A 17,758-nucleotide genomic window follows, 5' to 3' on the forward strand; every position below is an offset into this window, starting at 1 on the left:
GGGAATCAGAACCAGAATCATGAGGCTCCTGCTGTCACGAGTGCCTCTGGACGTCCAGAGAGCTGATGTCTGGGCACCAGAGCCTGAGTCAGGTTTCTGCTGCTGCCTCCAGCACAAACATTTCCATTACCTACAGTCTTGCTTTCCAGCAGAAACATCCAAAGACAAGAAGAAAGTAGCTGCTGTCTCACTTCTGCCTTCCATGTCTTTCCTGCATGTATCTCATGGGTAAAACCAATTTGCATCCAGAACTCTAGCTGCAAGGGACCCTTTGCCTTCCCTGGCTCTCCAGGAAGGTGGAATGGAAGTTAGCCAGCTAAACTTCTGTAAAAGGACAAGACAGTCAATATTTTCAAGTTTGCGGGCCCTGTGGTCTCTGTGATAACTACTCAGCTTCGCTGTCGTAGTGCAGAAGCATCCAGTGGCAATGCACAAATGAACAGGCAAACCGTGTTCTGTTAAGATTTAATTTACAAGACCATGTGGAGACCTGGCTTTGTTCTACAGGGTGCAGTTTGCTGACCCTGGGTGAAGAGGATCACCAGGCATAAAACCCTGAAAAGAGCATTTCTGGGAAAGGAGAAGTTATACATTTGTTGAGAAATTGCATGGTATGATCATGGGAAGACAAATAGTCTGCGAGGCTAACTTACAGTATACACGGCGGGAGTGGTGACAAATGAGCTTCAAATGGAAAGTTGAGGCCAAATCAAGAAGAACCTTATGTTATAATTTCATGAGTTGCTGTAGATAGTTAGAAGAATTTTAAAAAGGGTTTTGCCATGGTCAAATGGAGGTTGTAGAGAATATTTTTAGCCATGCTGTATACAAATGGATTAGAAAGACTGAAGGCAGGTAACCCAAGGTGACAACAATCTCAGTGATAGGTTTTCCAAAACTAGGGCAGTGGTTTTGGAGAAAAAAAAAAAAAAAGATCAAATTCAGGAGATATTTAAGAGTTAAGACCAACAGAATAGGTGACCAAATGGTAGCAGACTACATACGAGGAAGACCAGAGCAGAAGGAAGAGTGGTTGGGGTTGGGAATGGGGTCCTAGGTGGATGGAAAGGGATAATGAGGGAAGGCAATGTCATAGGGGAAGCCCAACCTAGCAAAGAACCTGTATCTATCCCATGTATATGTACTACTTGATGCAAAAATAGCAACTGCCATAACCCTATCCATTTCCTGACAGACTTGTGAGGTTCTGAAAATGTCATAAATACAATTAGATGTCCACATAGGTGAAACTCATTCCCATGACTCCTACTAGGGAACATCCATATATCTTCAAACTCTAAAAGTGCAAGTCAGTTGCCCTAGAGTTCGTGGGTGATACCATTTTCCTGCCAGACATAGAGATGCTGCTGACCATAATCAGCTGCTTTTCTGTCTGAAAAATACTCTGAAATCCCAAAGGCTTTTGGGTCTATTATCCAAGAGTTTTCCCCCATTTTCACAACCTTGATGGGTCGCTGAAGAAAGAACTCCCACTTTGGTCACAACCCACAGACAAACAACTGGAGAGAATCCCTACAACAGAACTCTGCACATTTTCACCCAATGGCCCCGTGTCATGCTTCTCCCTGCTTCTCCGTGGGAGCAGCTCCCAGTGCAAGCTCCATCTGTTCCTGTCTCCACTGTCTCTGGACACCTCATACCATCAGAAAGAGGTCCCATTTGAAATAGATCACTGGAAATGCCTGAGATAGGATGTTAAAGCAAACAAATCAAGATGCTATTAAGTGTCCTTAAAGTATGAACACAGCTGTCTGAAAAAAACCCCAAGAGCTGACATTTACCTGCTGCTGCTGCATCCACTACTCCCAGACCCGTTATCAACATCTTTGTCACCATTGCCGCCAAAGATGCTTTCAGAACGAAACAGAAGAGAGTTGCTTCTTTCCTCCTCCCACCTTCTGTTTTCCTGCAAATGCTTCCCATTAGCAGAACCTACATGGAAGACAGCTGACAAAGGATCCTGGAAAGTATAGTTTCAAAATGTAGTAGAGCATGGAAGACGTCAGTGGAAGCAAAGAGCAATTAGGCCAAGGGTCTGCACACATATTTTTGTATCACCTCAGTCATAAGAGCCTCTCAAAAAACCTGGCAAAAGGTGAAGGTAAAAGCGGAGTTTGGGTATTTCGTTCAGAAATCTGTATTTTGAAGACCACTGAAGGCAGGCCCCCACCTGTGGCCACTCCGGGACAAAGCTACTACCTGTCCCTTCACCCTGCAGGGTAAATCTGGACCCACCACACACGTCATGATTTCTTTGCATCCTGTCCTTTCCCAGCTTTGAAACTCTGATCTTCAGTCTGGTTCTTTAGGCTCTGGTTGTGCCACTGATCTTTCCTTGACCTTGGTGTCATCCCATATTTGACTTTGGTGCTTCAAGTTCCAGGCAGTAGTGAAATGCCAGAGTGATGCTTAGCTCTCCTGAACAACCTTTTTGTTCATTGTTTGTTTTTGCCAAGAGACAAGTGTGTAATTCTAGTGTGTGATTTAGTATTAACGCTAAGCTAATGGGGAACTTTTATTCCTTTATTTTGAAGGCAATGTCTCTGCAGTACCGAAATGTAATGTTTGCTAATGTGGATGTGGATGATTCTCGGGTAAGAATCTTAAATCCTTCCATGGGGATACATAAAATCCAAATGCAGTGTCATTTACAGCACTGCCTCAGTGATTATATAATCAATTTTAAGTTGATTGGTAGTAAACTTCCTCATAATGTTCTTGTATGTTTTGTATTAATTTTGAAGTATGTGATCAAGTATGTGACTCTCTTGCTGCCCGCTCCCCTCCCATACTATGGCAGACTTCCCAACATTTTTCTCCACTTGCTCTGAGCTCTGCCCCAGAACCCCACTGAGCAGAATTGCTCTATGCAGACAAAACCAGTTGGGTGGTGTTGGGCTCAAGGTGAAAAGTGGTTTTCACCCTTGTAGTAAATTATTAATCAATTTCTCAAACCCTACTCAATGCATTACAGACATTTTAATATACTTTGCTTTCCTCCTGCTTTATCTTATGCTTTTTGTGGGTTTTTTTAAACATCATAATTCCAAGAAATCCTTCCTTCGTTTCCCTCCCTAGAGCCGCCTTTCCTCACCCCCGTAAAAATAATCAGCCTCAGATCCTCAGTCAAAATGTGCCTTATTAATATACACAAAGTATCTGAAAAATTATCCTTCTTAACATTTGTCCATTTATAACTCAGAAAAAAAATAGTAACAAGTGATCTTTGCATATATTGGATTGAATCTGAGCTTTAGAATATCAAAAAATCTATTATCCACCCATCCTTTAATAGTTTTGTGACTTCTTATCTCCTATAAACTTCAGTTTCTTCATCTGTAAAACAGGGCAAATAATATTTAACAGAATATAAAATGAGATAAAATACATGAGATATATGATATAGTGTCCAGAATATAATAGAAGTTCCATTTCTCCATTTCCTTCAGGCTTCATCAAAGCATGACAGTGTTTAAGTGCCCTTTATGCTGAATCATATATTGTGCATTCAGAATACACCTAGGATCATTAACTCTTTGTCCTTTTTTATATTCACAGAGTTGTGCAACCATCACTATCATCAATTTTAGACCATTTCACCACTCCAAAAAAACAAAACAAAACAAAAAACTACTTTTGGAGTTCCAGCAGTCACCCCCTTCTACCCCAACTCTGGGCAACCTTAAGTCTATGTTCTGTCTATAGATTTGCTTATTCTGAACATTTCATGTAAATGGAATCATCAAATAGGTGGTCATTTGTGACGAGCTTCTTTCCCTTAGCATGAGTTTTCAAGGTTCCTCCATGTTGTAGCATGTATCAATATTTTATTCCTTTTTATTGCTGAATAATATTCGTATGGCTATGCCACCTTTTATTTAGCCATTCAACTGTTGATGGACATTTGGGTTGTTTGCGCCTTTTGACTTTTATGAGTAATGCTAGTATAAACATGTATGTATATAGTTTCATTTCTCTTGAGTACATATCTAGGGGTGGAATTGTTGAGATATGTTGTGACTCTATGTTTAACTTTTTGAGAAACTGGCAAAATGTTTCCCTAAGCAGCTGCACCATTTTATATTTCCACCAGCAGTGTGTGAGGGTTCTGATTTCTCCACCTCCTCACCAACACATATTATTGTCTGCCTTTTTGATTATAGCTCTTTCCCTTTTAAGGTGAAACAAAATGCACAATTTTCTTTAACAGTAATTTATTTATTAGTTGTCATTGCTGTGGTCATGAAAATTATAATTTAATGTGTGTATGTGCATATGTGTTATGGGTGGCAGGGGAGAGATTCACCCCATAAAATGATAGGTATATTAGAGAGAAAAGTCCAGTTCTGTTGATCCTGTGGGTGGCTAATTTTGTTTTGACTCTTGAACAAGATGAAAACTGGCATTTGAAAGCAGATTGTAATGGCTTAAAACAATTGGAATTCTGACATACTTTCTTGCCTTTTGGTTCATCTTTCACAAACAGGGGCAGTGAAGGGGGAAGTAGGGCTTAAAAGAAAGAGACACGTAAACTTCACTTAAAATGCAAGACCAGCATTCTTACCCCATGTCTCAAGTGTGCGTTATAAAGATACTTTTGCTCTTCCTTATTTTTGCAACGTGCTGTCTCCATATTGGGTTCCACTGGGGTCCCTCTGCAATCTTTCACAAGTTCTTTTAAATAGAGCTTGTTTAGTCCTTCGGCATCTGTTCTCTTTTGGCCTCCATCTCTCAGCCCTCTCCTAGGGCTCTGGGAGGAGAAAGCTCAGGAATTCAGAGAGTACCATTTTCTATTATAACATTCCTGGAAGCTTTGACATTCCTTGGCAAGAGAATCTATCAAGTGTTAGCTGTCCCTGGGCTTTCAGACATGCCTCCTGAGAAGTCACCAAGTGCCGGGTTCAGTATAGAGAGAGGATACCAAAATTGTGACTTCATGCCATTTCTTTCCTTTCCCAGGAGTTGGCCCAAACTTATCATATCAAAGCAGTCCCCACATTTCAGATGTTCAAGCAGGCCCAGAAGGTATGTTTCCATGGTAACTGGCAGAGTTCAATTATAGAATCATCAGAATCTAAAAAAAGACCTGGGGGTATCCAGGACGGGTGAAACAACTGCATTTATTTTTAATATTTAGCAATGGAATTCTTAGTTTCTGAACTTCCCATATAGGCAAGGAGTACCAAAAAATGCAAGAATTATAATCTCCACATTTAGACTATCTGAGATATCCAAATCCATAAGAAATATCTCACTATTGTCCCTATCTTGTCCCATCAAAAAAGAATCTTACAGAAAAGGACATGATGAAATTCTCACACAAATGTATGCAATTGTTAGCCACGCTTGGGGAAATAGTGATCAAAAACAATCACAAGGCAGTATAACCTAGTGGTTGAGCATGCAGGCTCTGGATTCAGGTTTCCGTGGTTCAAATACCTGTTCTACCACTTCCTAGTACTTTACTTAAAAACCTCTTTGATCTCAGTTTCCTTATCTGTAAAAACAAAGATCATAAGTTTTCCCCCTCACAGGGTGTTGGGAGCATTAAATGAATTAACATGACTCAAGTTTGTAGACCCATCCTGACACACATTAAGTGCTGAGCACATTAAGTTGTTATCACAAAGATATTAATGAAATAAGATGTCTAAGATACTTCATGTGTGATGAAACTAGGAATTCCACATATGGCTGGGAGCACGGAAAATTGTTCATACCTTATGACAAGTGGCTTTGCAACATGCTTAAGAGGAACAAATTGTTTATTCCCTTTCACACAATTATCCGTTCTTGGGAAATTTGCTACAGAAATACCTCAAGGAAAAATAAGCAGCTAAGTGTATAGTAATTGTAGCATTACTTCTAATAAAATATGAAAGCAAGCTAAATGTCTTTTCTAGTAGAACTGCTAGGTGATTTGTGATACATCTAGTGTGCAATTAAAAGTGTAAAGAAGAACGTATGTGAAGCAAAAATATTCAGGCTTAAACTTTGTGAAGATTGTGTCTACAACATAACAAATGAAAGCAGTTGATAGGCTAGCTATTTCATTTTCAGCTTCTATTTGTTGGGTATTTGCTGTAACATAATTGGTGCAATAGATATAAATAATTCTTCAAAAAGAATTAATACTACCTGTTCCCTCTCGAGTGTTTCCTTGAAAATTGAACCTATTGAGCATATGCACCCTCAACTCCCCACCCCCCACATATCAAATTGTTCATGTGTTATATTTTATCTTCTCTTCCATCTCAGAATTCAGAATGCTTCCTTCTTTTGAAATGGATTTCATCCATTGTACCTTTTTTTTATTATGTTATGTTATTCACCATACATTACATCATTAGTTTTTTATGTAGTGTTCCATGATTCATTGTTTGCATATAACACCCAGTGCTCTATGCAGAACGTGCTAACCCACCCCCCCACCCCCTCCCCTCTAGAACCCTCAGTTTGTTTTTTAGAGTCCATAGTCTCTCATGGTTCATCTCCCCCTCCGATTTCCCCCCCTTCATGGCTGGGTGATAGACATTGGAGAGGGTATGTGCTATGGTGGGCTCTGTGAATTGTGTAAGACTGTTGAATCACAGACCTGTACCTCTGAAACAAATAATACATTATATGTTAAAAAAAAAAAAAAAGAAGAAGAAGAAGAAGAAGATCATCCATTGTACCTTGATTGCATTCCCTCCCTTATGCTCCAGGCCTCGATCGATCAACCATCTTCTTTCAGACCTGGTGTTTGGACACTCACTTTTGCTACCAGCTGCCATTCTTCATTCTCTATCAAGAGTTCTTTGGTTTTCCTCCAGGGAACCATGCCCTTTCCCATTCTTGGTCCATGTGCTTCCTTAGGGCTCCATCCAGGCCTGGACCTACGAGTGAACTCCATCCCCATCAAGAATGGGCCCTTGACTCTGGTCAAGCCAATCCAAGCCCAACCGGAGCTAATTCTAAGACTTGGCTTAAGCAGCTAGGTAAAAGCCTTCTCTTTTGATTTCACTGGATTTGAACTTGGGAAGATATGAGGCTGATGATACTACAACTAGCTTGCCACCACGGGGATCCTGAAAAAGAAGCTACCATAGAGCAAAAAAGCAAAGTCAAACCAGGAAATACCAGGAGTGTTGACTGAACCCTGAATCTATCCATGCCTGAAGCCTGAACTACCCCCACAGATTCTTTAGTTCTGCAAACCTGGGGTTGCTTTTGCTGTTACTTGCAACCAAAACATTTCTAATGACAAAATTAATGCTCTCTCAGACTACTCTCCTTCATTTCATGATCTAGCTCTTGAAAAAGTAGAATATACTTATTGCCTTCAGTTCTCATTTTCCACTTACTCCTTCATCTGCTCTTTTAAAAGTCACCAAGGGTCTTCCAGCACCTAATTCAAATAGCCATTTCTCAATCCTGTATTCCTTGGTTATACAAAAGCACCATTAACTAATGAGCTTCTATATCCTGAAAACTTCCTTTTTGGCATCTATCCCTGATCCTTTCCCCCAGCTCTCCTCTAGCTTGTCTCCTGCTGTCCTAAAATATGAGTGTTTCCCAAGGTTCTCTCTTTTCCCCACTCTACTTCTTCTCCTCTAGTAATTTCATCCCTATGTATAGTTCCAGCTCTAACTACCTTTAACATAAACAAGTGCAATAGCCCTCCTTACCCCCAAGTTCACACCATAGCTCTGTTCTCTTTTCTAAATAGATCCTGGCACGGCTCCACGTATGTCATTCCCTTATTTAAAATTGGATCCCTCTTCTCCTCCATTGTCTTCAGAATCAAGACTAAATCCTCATACTCGAGTCTGGCATTCAAAATTTCTCCACAATTTTGTCCCATTCTACTTTTCCAAGCCCATTTCGGTTTGACTCAGGCCTTAACTTCATGTATTTTTTCTCATATTATTCCAAGCACCTGGAGGAGTTCCTGTCAGTGTCTAGAAGAATCCCCCGGGTTAGAAAATACTCCTTTTGTGTTTGACTTGTGAGCGAATGAACAAATGAAAGAGTAAAAGAAAGCTGCTGTCTTTGGCCGACCTCCCACCACCAGCTCTGCCTCTCCTCCTTATTCTGTTCCCATGCCCATCTAACTCAGGGAGGGTTTCTCTTCTGCTCAGAACAGCTCTCTGCTTTCATCTCCTCTGCAGATGATATTGCTTAAGGTCTGCCGCAACCCAACAGTTTGTTCTCCATTTTATTAAACAAAACTTGGAGCGCTCAACTACTGTGTGTCTAGGCTCTTGAGCAAATCCATAGCTATGCTTTTGAGGAAGAGCTTGGCCCTGCTTGGCCTCAGTTCTATATGGAGGTGGAGGAACTCTCAGTGGTGAGTGGGGTGACCTCTTGCATCCAATTATTTCTGAACAGGTTTCTACAGGATATGGATCCCTTTGGAATGGATGGAAAAAAAATGCCTGTATTCTAGGCATTCAGAAGGATCTGAAATTTGAATTTTATGCCAGTTAGCTAATGGAAAATAAAATTAACTGAATTGATGACATTATTCATTAAGCTGATCTACCTCTCTATATTCTAATTCTAGAGTCAGCCAGCCAGCCAGCATCTGATTATAACATGGCTACACATGTCCTGATAAATGTTCTTGAGAACTCAGTGCCTCATTGAATATTCCCAACTTAGCATCCTGGTTATGGAGTTTTTTAAAAAACAACAACTACTTGAGATCATTTCTGTCATAATATTACAAATAAGTCTACTTCTAAACTTTGTATGTGTAATCGTATCTCCAGAAAGACTCATACTCGGATCAATTTAGACATCATTTGAAAACTTGCAAAGATTTGCAATGCTGGCTTCCACTTGACAGAGAATATCTATCTCCTGTGCAAGAGACAACAGCAAAATTATGGGGGCAGGAGATCCTAAACAGACGGTACTACAAATCTCTTTACCTTTTCACTTTACCTTTCCCCAGCATTTGGTATCTGAGATCCGTATAGGGCTTCTGGAGGGCCCCCCAACTCTTCCATTGCATCCAGAGCTGCAGTCAAAACCTGAGACCTCTGAAATGCCCCCCAGGTTCTATCTTGCAATGATCTGCACAGGAAAATCACTGGACCCAGAGAAAATTGGGGATAGCTGTGCAAAAGGACCAGTCTATGTGAATCTCCCTCCTCTCTCAATAGAATTGATTAGGAAATCTGCCAATGACATTCATTGTTCTCATTGGGGTAGAAAAAAATTAAATTCACTTCTTTGAGACCACTTCCGTCTCTCTTTCATCTGGGACAGCAGAGCTGAAAATTGACTTAGGAAAGCAATTAAGTAGTATTTATCTAGTATTAAAAAAAAAAAAAACCTAGAATCCAGTTTCTATTAAGGGATGTTATAAGAAATATGCTCACATTTCTGGTAAAACATCTGGCAAAGAACCACGATCCATTATGCCTTTTAAAATATACATTGTATAAAAAGCCCTGTGATAATTCCTCATAGAACAGAATTAGGAGAATATTTGCTGTCCTCAAAAATATGACCTACTCCCTTGCATTAGATCAGAAGGCTTAGGGAATCCCTTGGGTTTCTCTTTTTTCCATTGCTGCCAATAATCTCAAGATTACTTCCTTTACTCAAACACACTAGCCTCCCTTATCTGCAGTTACCTGGCATTCCCTAATTGCCATCTCCATACTGAATCATACTTGACTGGTTTTGTTACTTTATCTTGTTCTTGATTCTAGCTCATTTCAAATATTTTCAAAATACACAAAATATAAACAAATAAAACTTTAAAAAACTGGAACAAATAAAGCTGTATAACAGTGACTCAGGGTCATGGTGGATAATGGGCATTACTTGATGCTGGAAGTTTTCATGCAGATTTGGATGGCCACCTAGCAGGGTTGCGCTGTAAACACCAGTTATTTCACAGTGTTGGGGCATAGGACAATGAAAGCAAATTCTAGGTAATAAGGTGGGGTTGTTCTTCCTGCTGTATTCCTTCGTTTTTTCACCTGGGACAGCACATCCTGTTCCAGTAAGATTGACTATGGTTAAAAAAAAAAAAAAATCTGCGGTGTCTTTCAGATGGGCTATCCAAAACCTTAACTGATTTTTTTAACCAAAATATTATACTGTATTCTATTATACATAGAAAAATACATAAATTACAATGTGCATATAATACTAGTTATTCATTGAGTCTCTGAAGCCCATCTGTAGATCCCCTGCGTTAATAACATTGATTCCAGACTGAAGTTGACATATGTCAATGGAATAGCAGAAAGGAAGAGTAACAAAGATTTAGCAACTCAACAGTGAATCATGGAACACTACATCAAAAACTAATGATGTAATGTATGGTGATTAACATAACAATAAAACTTAAAAAAATAAATGTATATAATAAACATATATAATTTGCAGACCAATTATAATATATATAAATATAATATATTATAATTGGTCTGCAAAGGTTTCTAGTCCTGACATTGTCTTGTAGGAAGACTTAGCTACTGTCCTTAGCTGTTAAAGAAAAAACACTATACTGTACACCTGAAAGTAATATAACACTGTATGTTAACTATACTGGAATTAAAATAAAAAACAAAACAAAACAAAAAAGATTTAGCAACTCTTGGTCAACTGCTTAAACATGGGCCAACATCAGAAATTGGTTCCATCTTTCATTCTTTGATATGAATAAATGGCTTCTCAAAGCACTTTAATCTACTTATAAGAGTGATGGGATATAGGTGCATAGATGCTGATAAGTGAGTTATTTACAAATGAATAATTCAGAAGAACTGAGGGTTCCTATGCTCACATCGAGTGGGAGGAAGTGCCTGCCCCTTTGCTTGTGAACAGCAGGGTCATAGAAGTCATTTCCAACAAGCTCCCTCCTTCAAGTAGGTACAGAGATGAAAAGAATCCCCAAGGGGCAGCACCATTGTGTGCTCCAGAGGACAGGATTGGTGTCTTCAAGAGCTAGTCAGGGAAAATAAATGAGACAATAGGAAGTGAGGAGATGGTGGTCCTTGGAGAATCACCCTCCCAAATGCTCACCGTTCAAGTTCATAAGAAACAGTGCTTGACCCACTGCCCAAAAGAGTGTCTGTGGCTAGTTTTTGCTGTCTCTGGATTCAGACAGCTGTGGGTTGAACCCCAGGTCTGCCTTTTATTAGTGGGTGACCTTGGGAATGTGCCTTCACCACCTTGAGTTCAGTTCTTTCTCTATGAAATAGGGACTAGATCATGTATCTTTGAACTGTTGTCATGAAAATTTGTGATAATGTATATAAAGTGCTTTAGCACTGGACTTGGTACATATTATAAAATAAGGTTATTGCTAGAGCCCCAGAATCTCTCTGTGCTCCTATCTCCCTGAAAATCTATGAATAAATAGGAACTTGGAAACAGTGGTTAGGAGAGACCTCTAAAACTCTTTGAATAACTACAATACCCATTTAAGATAAGTCATCTTAGCATTCAAGAGTTACCTACCAGGGATATTCAAACTGTTAAGGATGGTGTTAGACACAGAGGGGTTCCACCTGAGGGAAAATAAAAGCACTCTCCCATAGTGTTCAGGTCCAAAACGGAGTTACATGTCAGCCCCATAAGCAGCTGATACATTGGCAGAGATTAATTGACTGGAAGGGGCAAGAACTAAGTGAGATGGAAGGAAGGTGAGAGAGATGGGTAGCAAACATTTATCACCATTTAGCACCATTTACCACCATTGCTAAAGATACAGGGCAGGGATTATGGTGAGGCAAGTGAGGCAGGAGATTGCAAGTATAGGGTGGAATCCTGTCTTTATTTGAATTTTTGATATTTTGTTTATGATGGATTTTTGCATTAATGTTTAACTTTTAAAATATTTATTAAAGTATTATTTATCTTGATTACTGAGTTCTGGGAACCCCTTAAATTTTACATCCCCCTCCTAGCCCTGGCCTCTAAATTTTAAATCGTTCATTTAGCGATTGGCTGGAAGGACTTAAAGATTCAATAGCAGGTTATACTTCTAGCTAAGATTTATTACAACAGAAAATACAGAGCAAAAGCATCAGGAAAAAGATAAGCATTGGTAGAGTCCAGAAAGGTCAGCACAAGCTTCTGATGTTCTTCCTTGGCTAGAGACACATAGGAGCGCTCTGTTTCTTTCTCTAGTAGTGAAATTCAAGGACATCTGTGGAATGTTTCTGCCTAGGGATGCTCTTTTGAAGCTCAGGGTCTGAGGCCTTTATGGGGGCCTGGTCACGTAGACATATCTTGCTAGGCAACGATTGCTACACAGCCAACTATGACAATGGAGACTAGGACCCCAACAATAAAACCAGGTGCCCATCATTAATATTGATGTTTATGCCAAGCAAGCCAGTGTGGCTTGGTCCATCACTCCAGGTATATATAACAAAATCATCAATCATTAATACAAAGAACACTTTGGTGGGGGAGGGGACCCATTCTCTGGGGGGTTGATGACGGATCAATCATGGTTTCCTTGGAGACAAGCAAGAGATAAGGAACCAGACCTGCTGTGTTAACTCTTCTCACACAGAGTCATGTGGAAAATTGTAAGTAGCCGTAGCGTTAAATTGTGCTATTTACAGAACATGGCTTGGACTCATGTCAGCAGACTTCCTATGATTCCCTTGAAGCATAGACTTTGAGATGACCCACCTAAGGGAGAATCTTGGGCTGCAGAGGAGAAACTTACCCACCTAGGTGAAGGAGATATTGCTGCTTTTCACAACTGTCATACTCCAAAAGTGAGGAGACAGGGAGATGATGGCCTTCCAGTCTTACCTGAGGCCTACTTCAGATGTGCTTTCCAGAAAAAGAAAAACAGTGGGAGGAGAGCAGACCTGTCCCTTGGGCAGAGCACCCCCAAAAAGGCAGAGGATAATCATAAACTCATTCCTTTGTTTAGTCTCCACTTATATGCTCACCTCAACCTGGGGAGAAGTCAATGAAGGGATTTCCAGTATTGGACAGTTGAGCAGATTTTCCAATGGGAACATGAGAACAGGAGTATAGGTCATTGAAGGGAATGGCTCCGGAACCATTATTATCCCCGTGAACAAATTTTCATCCCATACTTCTAGTAATGGGCAGAAAGACATCTCTTCCTGCCAGAGTCCAGAATCACTTTTCCTAATTCTCAGTGTGGCATAGGATAAATTCCCACAACATTAGACTCATGCTCCTTTCCCCCTTCAACAAAAAACCATATTGTACTGAGTGATGAGCTCTTAGGCAGCTTCACGTGTATGCTCAACACCTTCAATTGATGACAGTAGACTAAGGATGGCAGTAGACTAAAGCTTGGCAAACTGTGGCCCCAGGGCCAAATCTGACCCTCCACCAGTTTTTTGTAAATAAAGTTTTACTGGAACACAGTCATGTCCATCTGTTTAAATATTGTCTTTGGCTACTATCACACTACTATAGCAGATCTGAGTAGTTTCAACACACAGCATATGGCCTGCAAAGCCTAAAACGGGTATTGGGCCCTTGCAAAAAAAGTTTGTCAACCCCTAACATGGAAAGAGAAAAGCACCTTAGTCAATATTTATGTCGCTAGTGCTTAAAATAAGCATGTAGCCAGAGTTTCTAAATTACAGCTATAAGAAAATGAAAGCAAATTAATGTTTTACTGAAATCTCATTATTGGAACCAATTGGGAAGAAGGCCAGTGTAGCTTAGAAAAAAAATAGATAATGGATTGCTTTCATACGCTTTTTTCCTGAATCCAAATGCATATAAATTCAAGCTGTTTGAAACAGACTGTTTCTGAGAGGCCCTGCCCTCTCGGTTTGATTTTGCTAAAGTCCGAAAACCACAGTTGAGCTGCTTGCATTTGTAAGGCCTCCCCTGCAACGTGTTGTGAAAGTCCAGGGGGAAGTGTGCAAACACCTGCAGTGTGATGCAGATGGTTCTGGGCAAGGCATGGGTCTGGTTGAATCAGAGAAGGAATCCAAGATGGGATCAAAAAGTAATCAACACTGTCCAGCTCTCAGCAGGTGGGGGTACTTTTCAGTGTTCTCTTGTTGGACATATTCCTCCCATCTCATTAATAAGATTTAATGCCTTAGCAAACCCTTTGTAAAGAAGAAAAGGAACATCATAATATTACAGCTTCTAAAATTATATTGTATGTTCAAACATTGCTACAGCTTTCTCCCAAAAAAGTGTCTTGTGTTGGTTGGTTGTTTGGGCTCTTTTGTTTGTGTTGTTATTATTGCTTTGAGGATTTTGTTGTTGTTTTTAACTCAGTAAAGCAGTCTGGAAAATTGGCAAGCTTTCATTCAGCTGGTCCAAACCTAACTTCAGTATTCACTTAACCACATTGCCTATCAACTGTCCAAAGTATTTTAATTATTCTATGAATGCATCATTAGACTCCTTAATTGATACTCTCAGAAGTCCATTTGTTAGGAAGGGACCCCCGTCTCTAGACCTTTTGCATTTTCTCAGTAACAGTAATATACTTTTTGCAGGTGATTGAATGTCTTTGGCATAAAAAAAAAAAATGCTGCTGGTTGGACCTGGGTGATAGGTAAATGGGGGGGGGGGGTTGGGAGTCACTTTATTATTCTTTCTGTGTATGTGTTTGAAAATGTTCATAATGAGGGGTGCCTGGCTGGCTCAGTCAGTGGAGTGTGTGACTCTTGATCTTGGGGTTGTGAGTTAGAGCCCCACATTGGGCATGGAGATTACTTAAAAATAAAATCCTTTTTTAAAGTTCATAATGAAAGATTTTTTAAGTGACTATTGGACATAGGTGGTTCTATAATGCATGGATAGCCCCCCCCCCGACCCGTATCCCATTGGGCTCTGCAAACTGGAGCTCGCCATTTTCATTAGCAGTCATTATGGGGGTGGCCGCACTGCTTAAACTGAAGGCACTGAGGAGAGAGAAGTAAACATTGCTTCCCTCATAGTGGTGCATGCCTTTGAGAGACAGAGCGAAACATTCAGATTCAAATGAGAAAACATTTTGAGCAGAAATTATATGCTAGTTTCCTTGCATATATATCTCTCTTCAAAAGAAAGCAACTTATGTAATAAGCTCTTATCACTAAGCCGCTCCTCATTCATTGACTACATATATGAAGCTCCTGTGTACAAAGCCCCATGCTAGACAGGGAGACACGTACCATTTGCTTTTGGCAAACTGGACAAAAAATAAAATAGATAACACCTGGTCTCTGAAACCTAACACTACCCAGACTCTTGGACCTGTACTTCAGTGGCCAGAAATCACCTCAGCTCAGCTCACTTCAGGCCTAAAATCATTAACAGAGCATCTGCTCTGTACAAGGTTCCTAGCTAGATACTAAAAGTATGGAGGGAAAAAAATGAGACAGAGTCCCCGTCTTTGGTCAGATGCAGAAGACGATGTAACAAAATCAACTCTTGAGTAGTGGAATGCCCGAGTTCTGTGAGATTACAGAGACTTCATGAGTTAAATCTTGAAGGATGGTTAAGACTAACAGCTGAGAAAGAAGGGAACGAGTGAGAGTTACACAACAGCGTGGGCATGTATCAGGACTTTTTTGATAACAATACGATAGTATGAAATTATCACTAGAATATGAACTCCAGAGGGGATTTTTGTCTGGCACGTTTACAATGTCTGGCTCATAGTAGACACTTATTAAATATTTATTCAATTAAAGAAATAAGTGAATCCAATTATGTGTTGCTAGAAGTCAGAGTTTCAGGTGGAGGACAGTGAGGTAGACAGGACAAAATCAAGGAATCCCCGTAAGGACCTTGGATTTTATGGTGGTGGAGAAACACTGAAGAATTTTACAAAGACTAGATTTGTGTTTTTGATCTTCAAGGAGAAAGAGAACTAAGGGACATAAGACTGAAGACAGACAAGTCACACGCTGTTGCTTAAGTTCAAGGGAAAGTTGATGAGGTAAAATCCATGAAATTTGGTGACAAATTTAATGTCCCCTAAAGCCACCAGAATGGCTAACACGGTAAAAAATGGGCAATACAAAGTCTTGTCCAGCATATGGAGCATATAGAGCACCCAGAACATTCATCCTCTGCTGGTGGAATATAAATTGATAAAATCACCTTGGAAAACTGTTGGCCAAATCTGGTCATTCAGGTGGCCAAGCCCTGCCTATATTCATGCCAGGGGTTCTTGTCTTCGTACCTGCCATGGGCTCAGAGGATTATGAAACTCCCTTCATGCCTATAGACACCATCCAGCTGCCACCCGACTCATAGAAATGAAACACTTTGTAAATCCTTTCTGACACCTTCCTCCCTGGCAGCCAATGCCATGAGAACTATTTATAGAGGAAATGGGTACAAATCAGGCAACCCAGATAAATCATGAAATTCTGCACCCACACTTAGGTAACCCTATTCTCAAGACTCAAAAGAGCAATTTGCTGTAATGGAAGTGGATTCATGGGCGAGCCGGTAAGTGAAATGGGATCAAGATGGAGTCAGAAGTCTGGTCTGTACTTTCAAGAAATAGAATGAACCATGATGCCCACAGGCAGCACCCAGATAGAATGCTGCTGCCTGGGGAAGCAGAATCATTAGAAGCAGGGATAGTTTCTTCTCTGCTATACACTGAGCATTGAAGTTGTTCTAGAACTTTCCAATCCCTGTCCCAAAGTCCTAACACCATTTCTGGCTGCTGAAACCTCCCTCACTGGAAACTCAAATCTTCAGCTAATCCCATCCTCAGTTTACCCAAATTCTACCTTCTCTACAAGCACATCATACAATTGGTACTAAAGTGATAATGCATGGTAAGAGTCTTAAACTTCCATATTTCATCAAATATAAGCTGCCCATTGACAGAGGCACCCTTATGTTACATACGACTGAAAAGTGTTCCAAATAAAATATACCACCCACTATGAGATACATCCTGAGTCAGAGATGTGACAATATGAAAAGAATATGTGCTTCTTAGAATCAGTTGGTTATAATACTGTTACCTGTGCAAACGTCAGGGCATGGGAAATCACGTCTCATTTGATTTCAGGAAATCATGTGTATGAATTAACAAGTCCTTAAGACCAATGTAATGTATAAAGGCTCTGAAAGGTTTCAATGATTGAGTTTTCTCATTTCTAACACATTATATGTTTTAGATCTCAGTTTAGAAGACTGTTAAGGAGAATTATATAAATCTGGCAAAACGTTAGCATAAACAATTTTGAAAAGGTGCCAAATAATTGAAACATCATGAGTTTAATGTGTTAGATGTGTATTTATATTTTAAGTATCTTTCAGACAATGGAAATGAGTAGAGGATAATTTAACAGGAACAAAACTCCTCAAAGCTTTAATGTCTGCAAATATTTAAACCAATACATATTTCCCCTTGTGTATTTGTGAACAGATTTTTGAATTTTGTGGAGCTGATGCTCAAAAATTGGAAGCAAAGATTCGAGAACTAATGTAAGCCGATCTCCGAGATAAAATACACTTGCAACATTTTAAAAGGCCGTGGCTTGGTGTGTTTGCATTTTTATTTGCAGCGAATATCGTTAATGCTCCATTCATTGGTCTTCCTCCTAATGCTTTACAGGTTGAATTCCACCTTTTTGCAGTCTCACTGCAAAATTGCCTAAAGCTCTTGTGGTATCAGAGAATGTATCACTCCCATTCTCTAATTAGCCTTTCCACTTTCCATGCACGTCTCTTAGGCAATGTTTTTATGACCTCCACAACAGAGGCCCCTGCATAGCTAAATAATACCATGCCATTAAGAGGGCTT

At 40.0% G+C, this 17,758-nt stretch overlaps 1 protein-coding gene across 9 annotated transcripts in view; it reads left to right on the forward strand.

Annotated features, from left to right (window-relative positions):
- TXNDC8 (thioredoxin domain containing 8) overlaps positions 1-17,488 on the forward strand; it is a 28,926-nt gene extending 11,438 nt beyond the window's left edge. For 2 of the 9 annotated variants that reach the window (XM_027616674.1, XM_027616668.1), the window contains exons 3-6: positions 2,556-2,615; positions 4,981-5,046; positions 16,378-16,443; positions 17,381-17,488. In XM_027616674.1, the coding sequence (XP_027472475.1) occupies positions 2,556-2,615; positions 4,981-5,046; positions 16,378-16,443; positions 17,381-17,443 (255 nt within the window). In that variant the 3' untranslated portion in view covers positions 17,444-17,488. The other 7 variants (XM_027616672.1, XM_027616670.1, XM_027616671.1 and 4 more) reach the window with 7 other exon arrangements.
- The last annotated feature ends 270 nt before the right edge of the window (positions 17,489-17,758 follow it).

The sequence above is a fragment of the Zalophus californianus genome, chromosome 13 (assembly GCF_009762305.2).
Source record: "Zalophus californianus isolate mZalCal1 chromosome 13, mZalCal1.pri.v2, whole genome shotgun sequence".
Lineage (NCBI taxonomy): Eukaryota > Metazoa > Chordata > Mammalia > Carnivora > Otariidae > Zalophus > Zalophus californianus.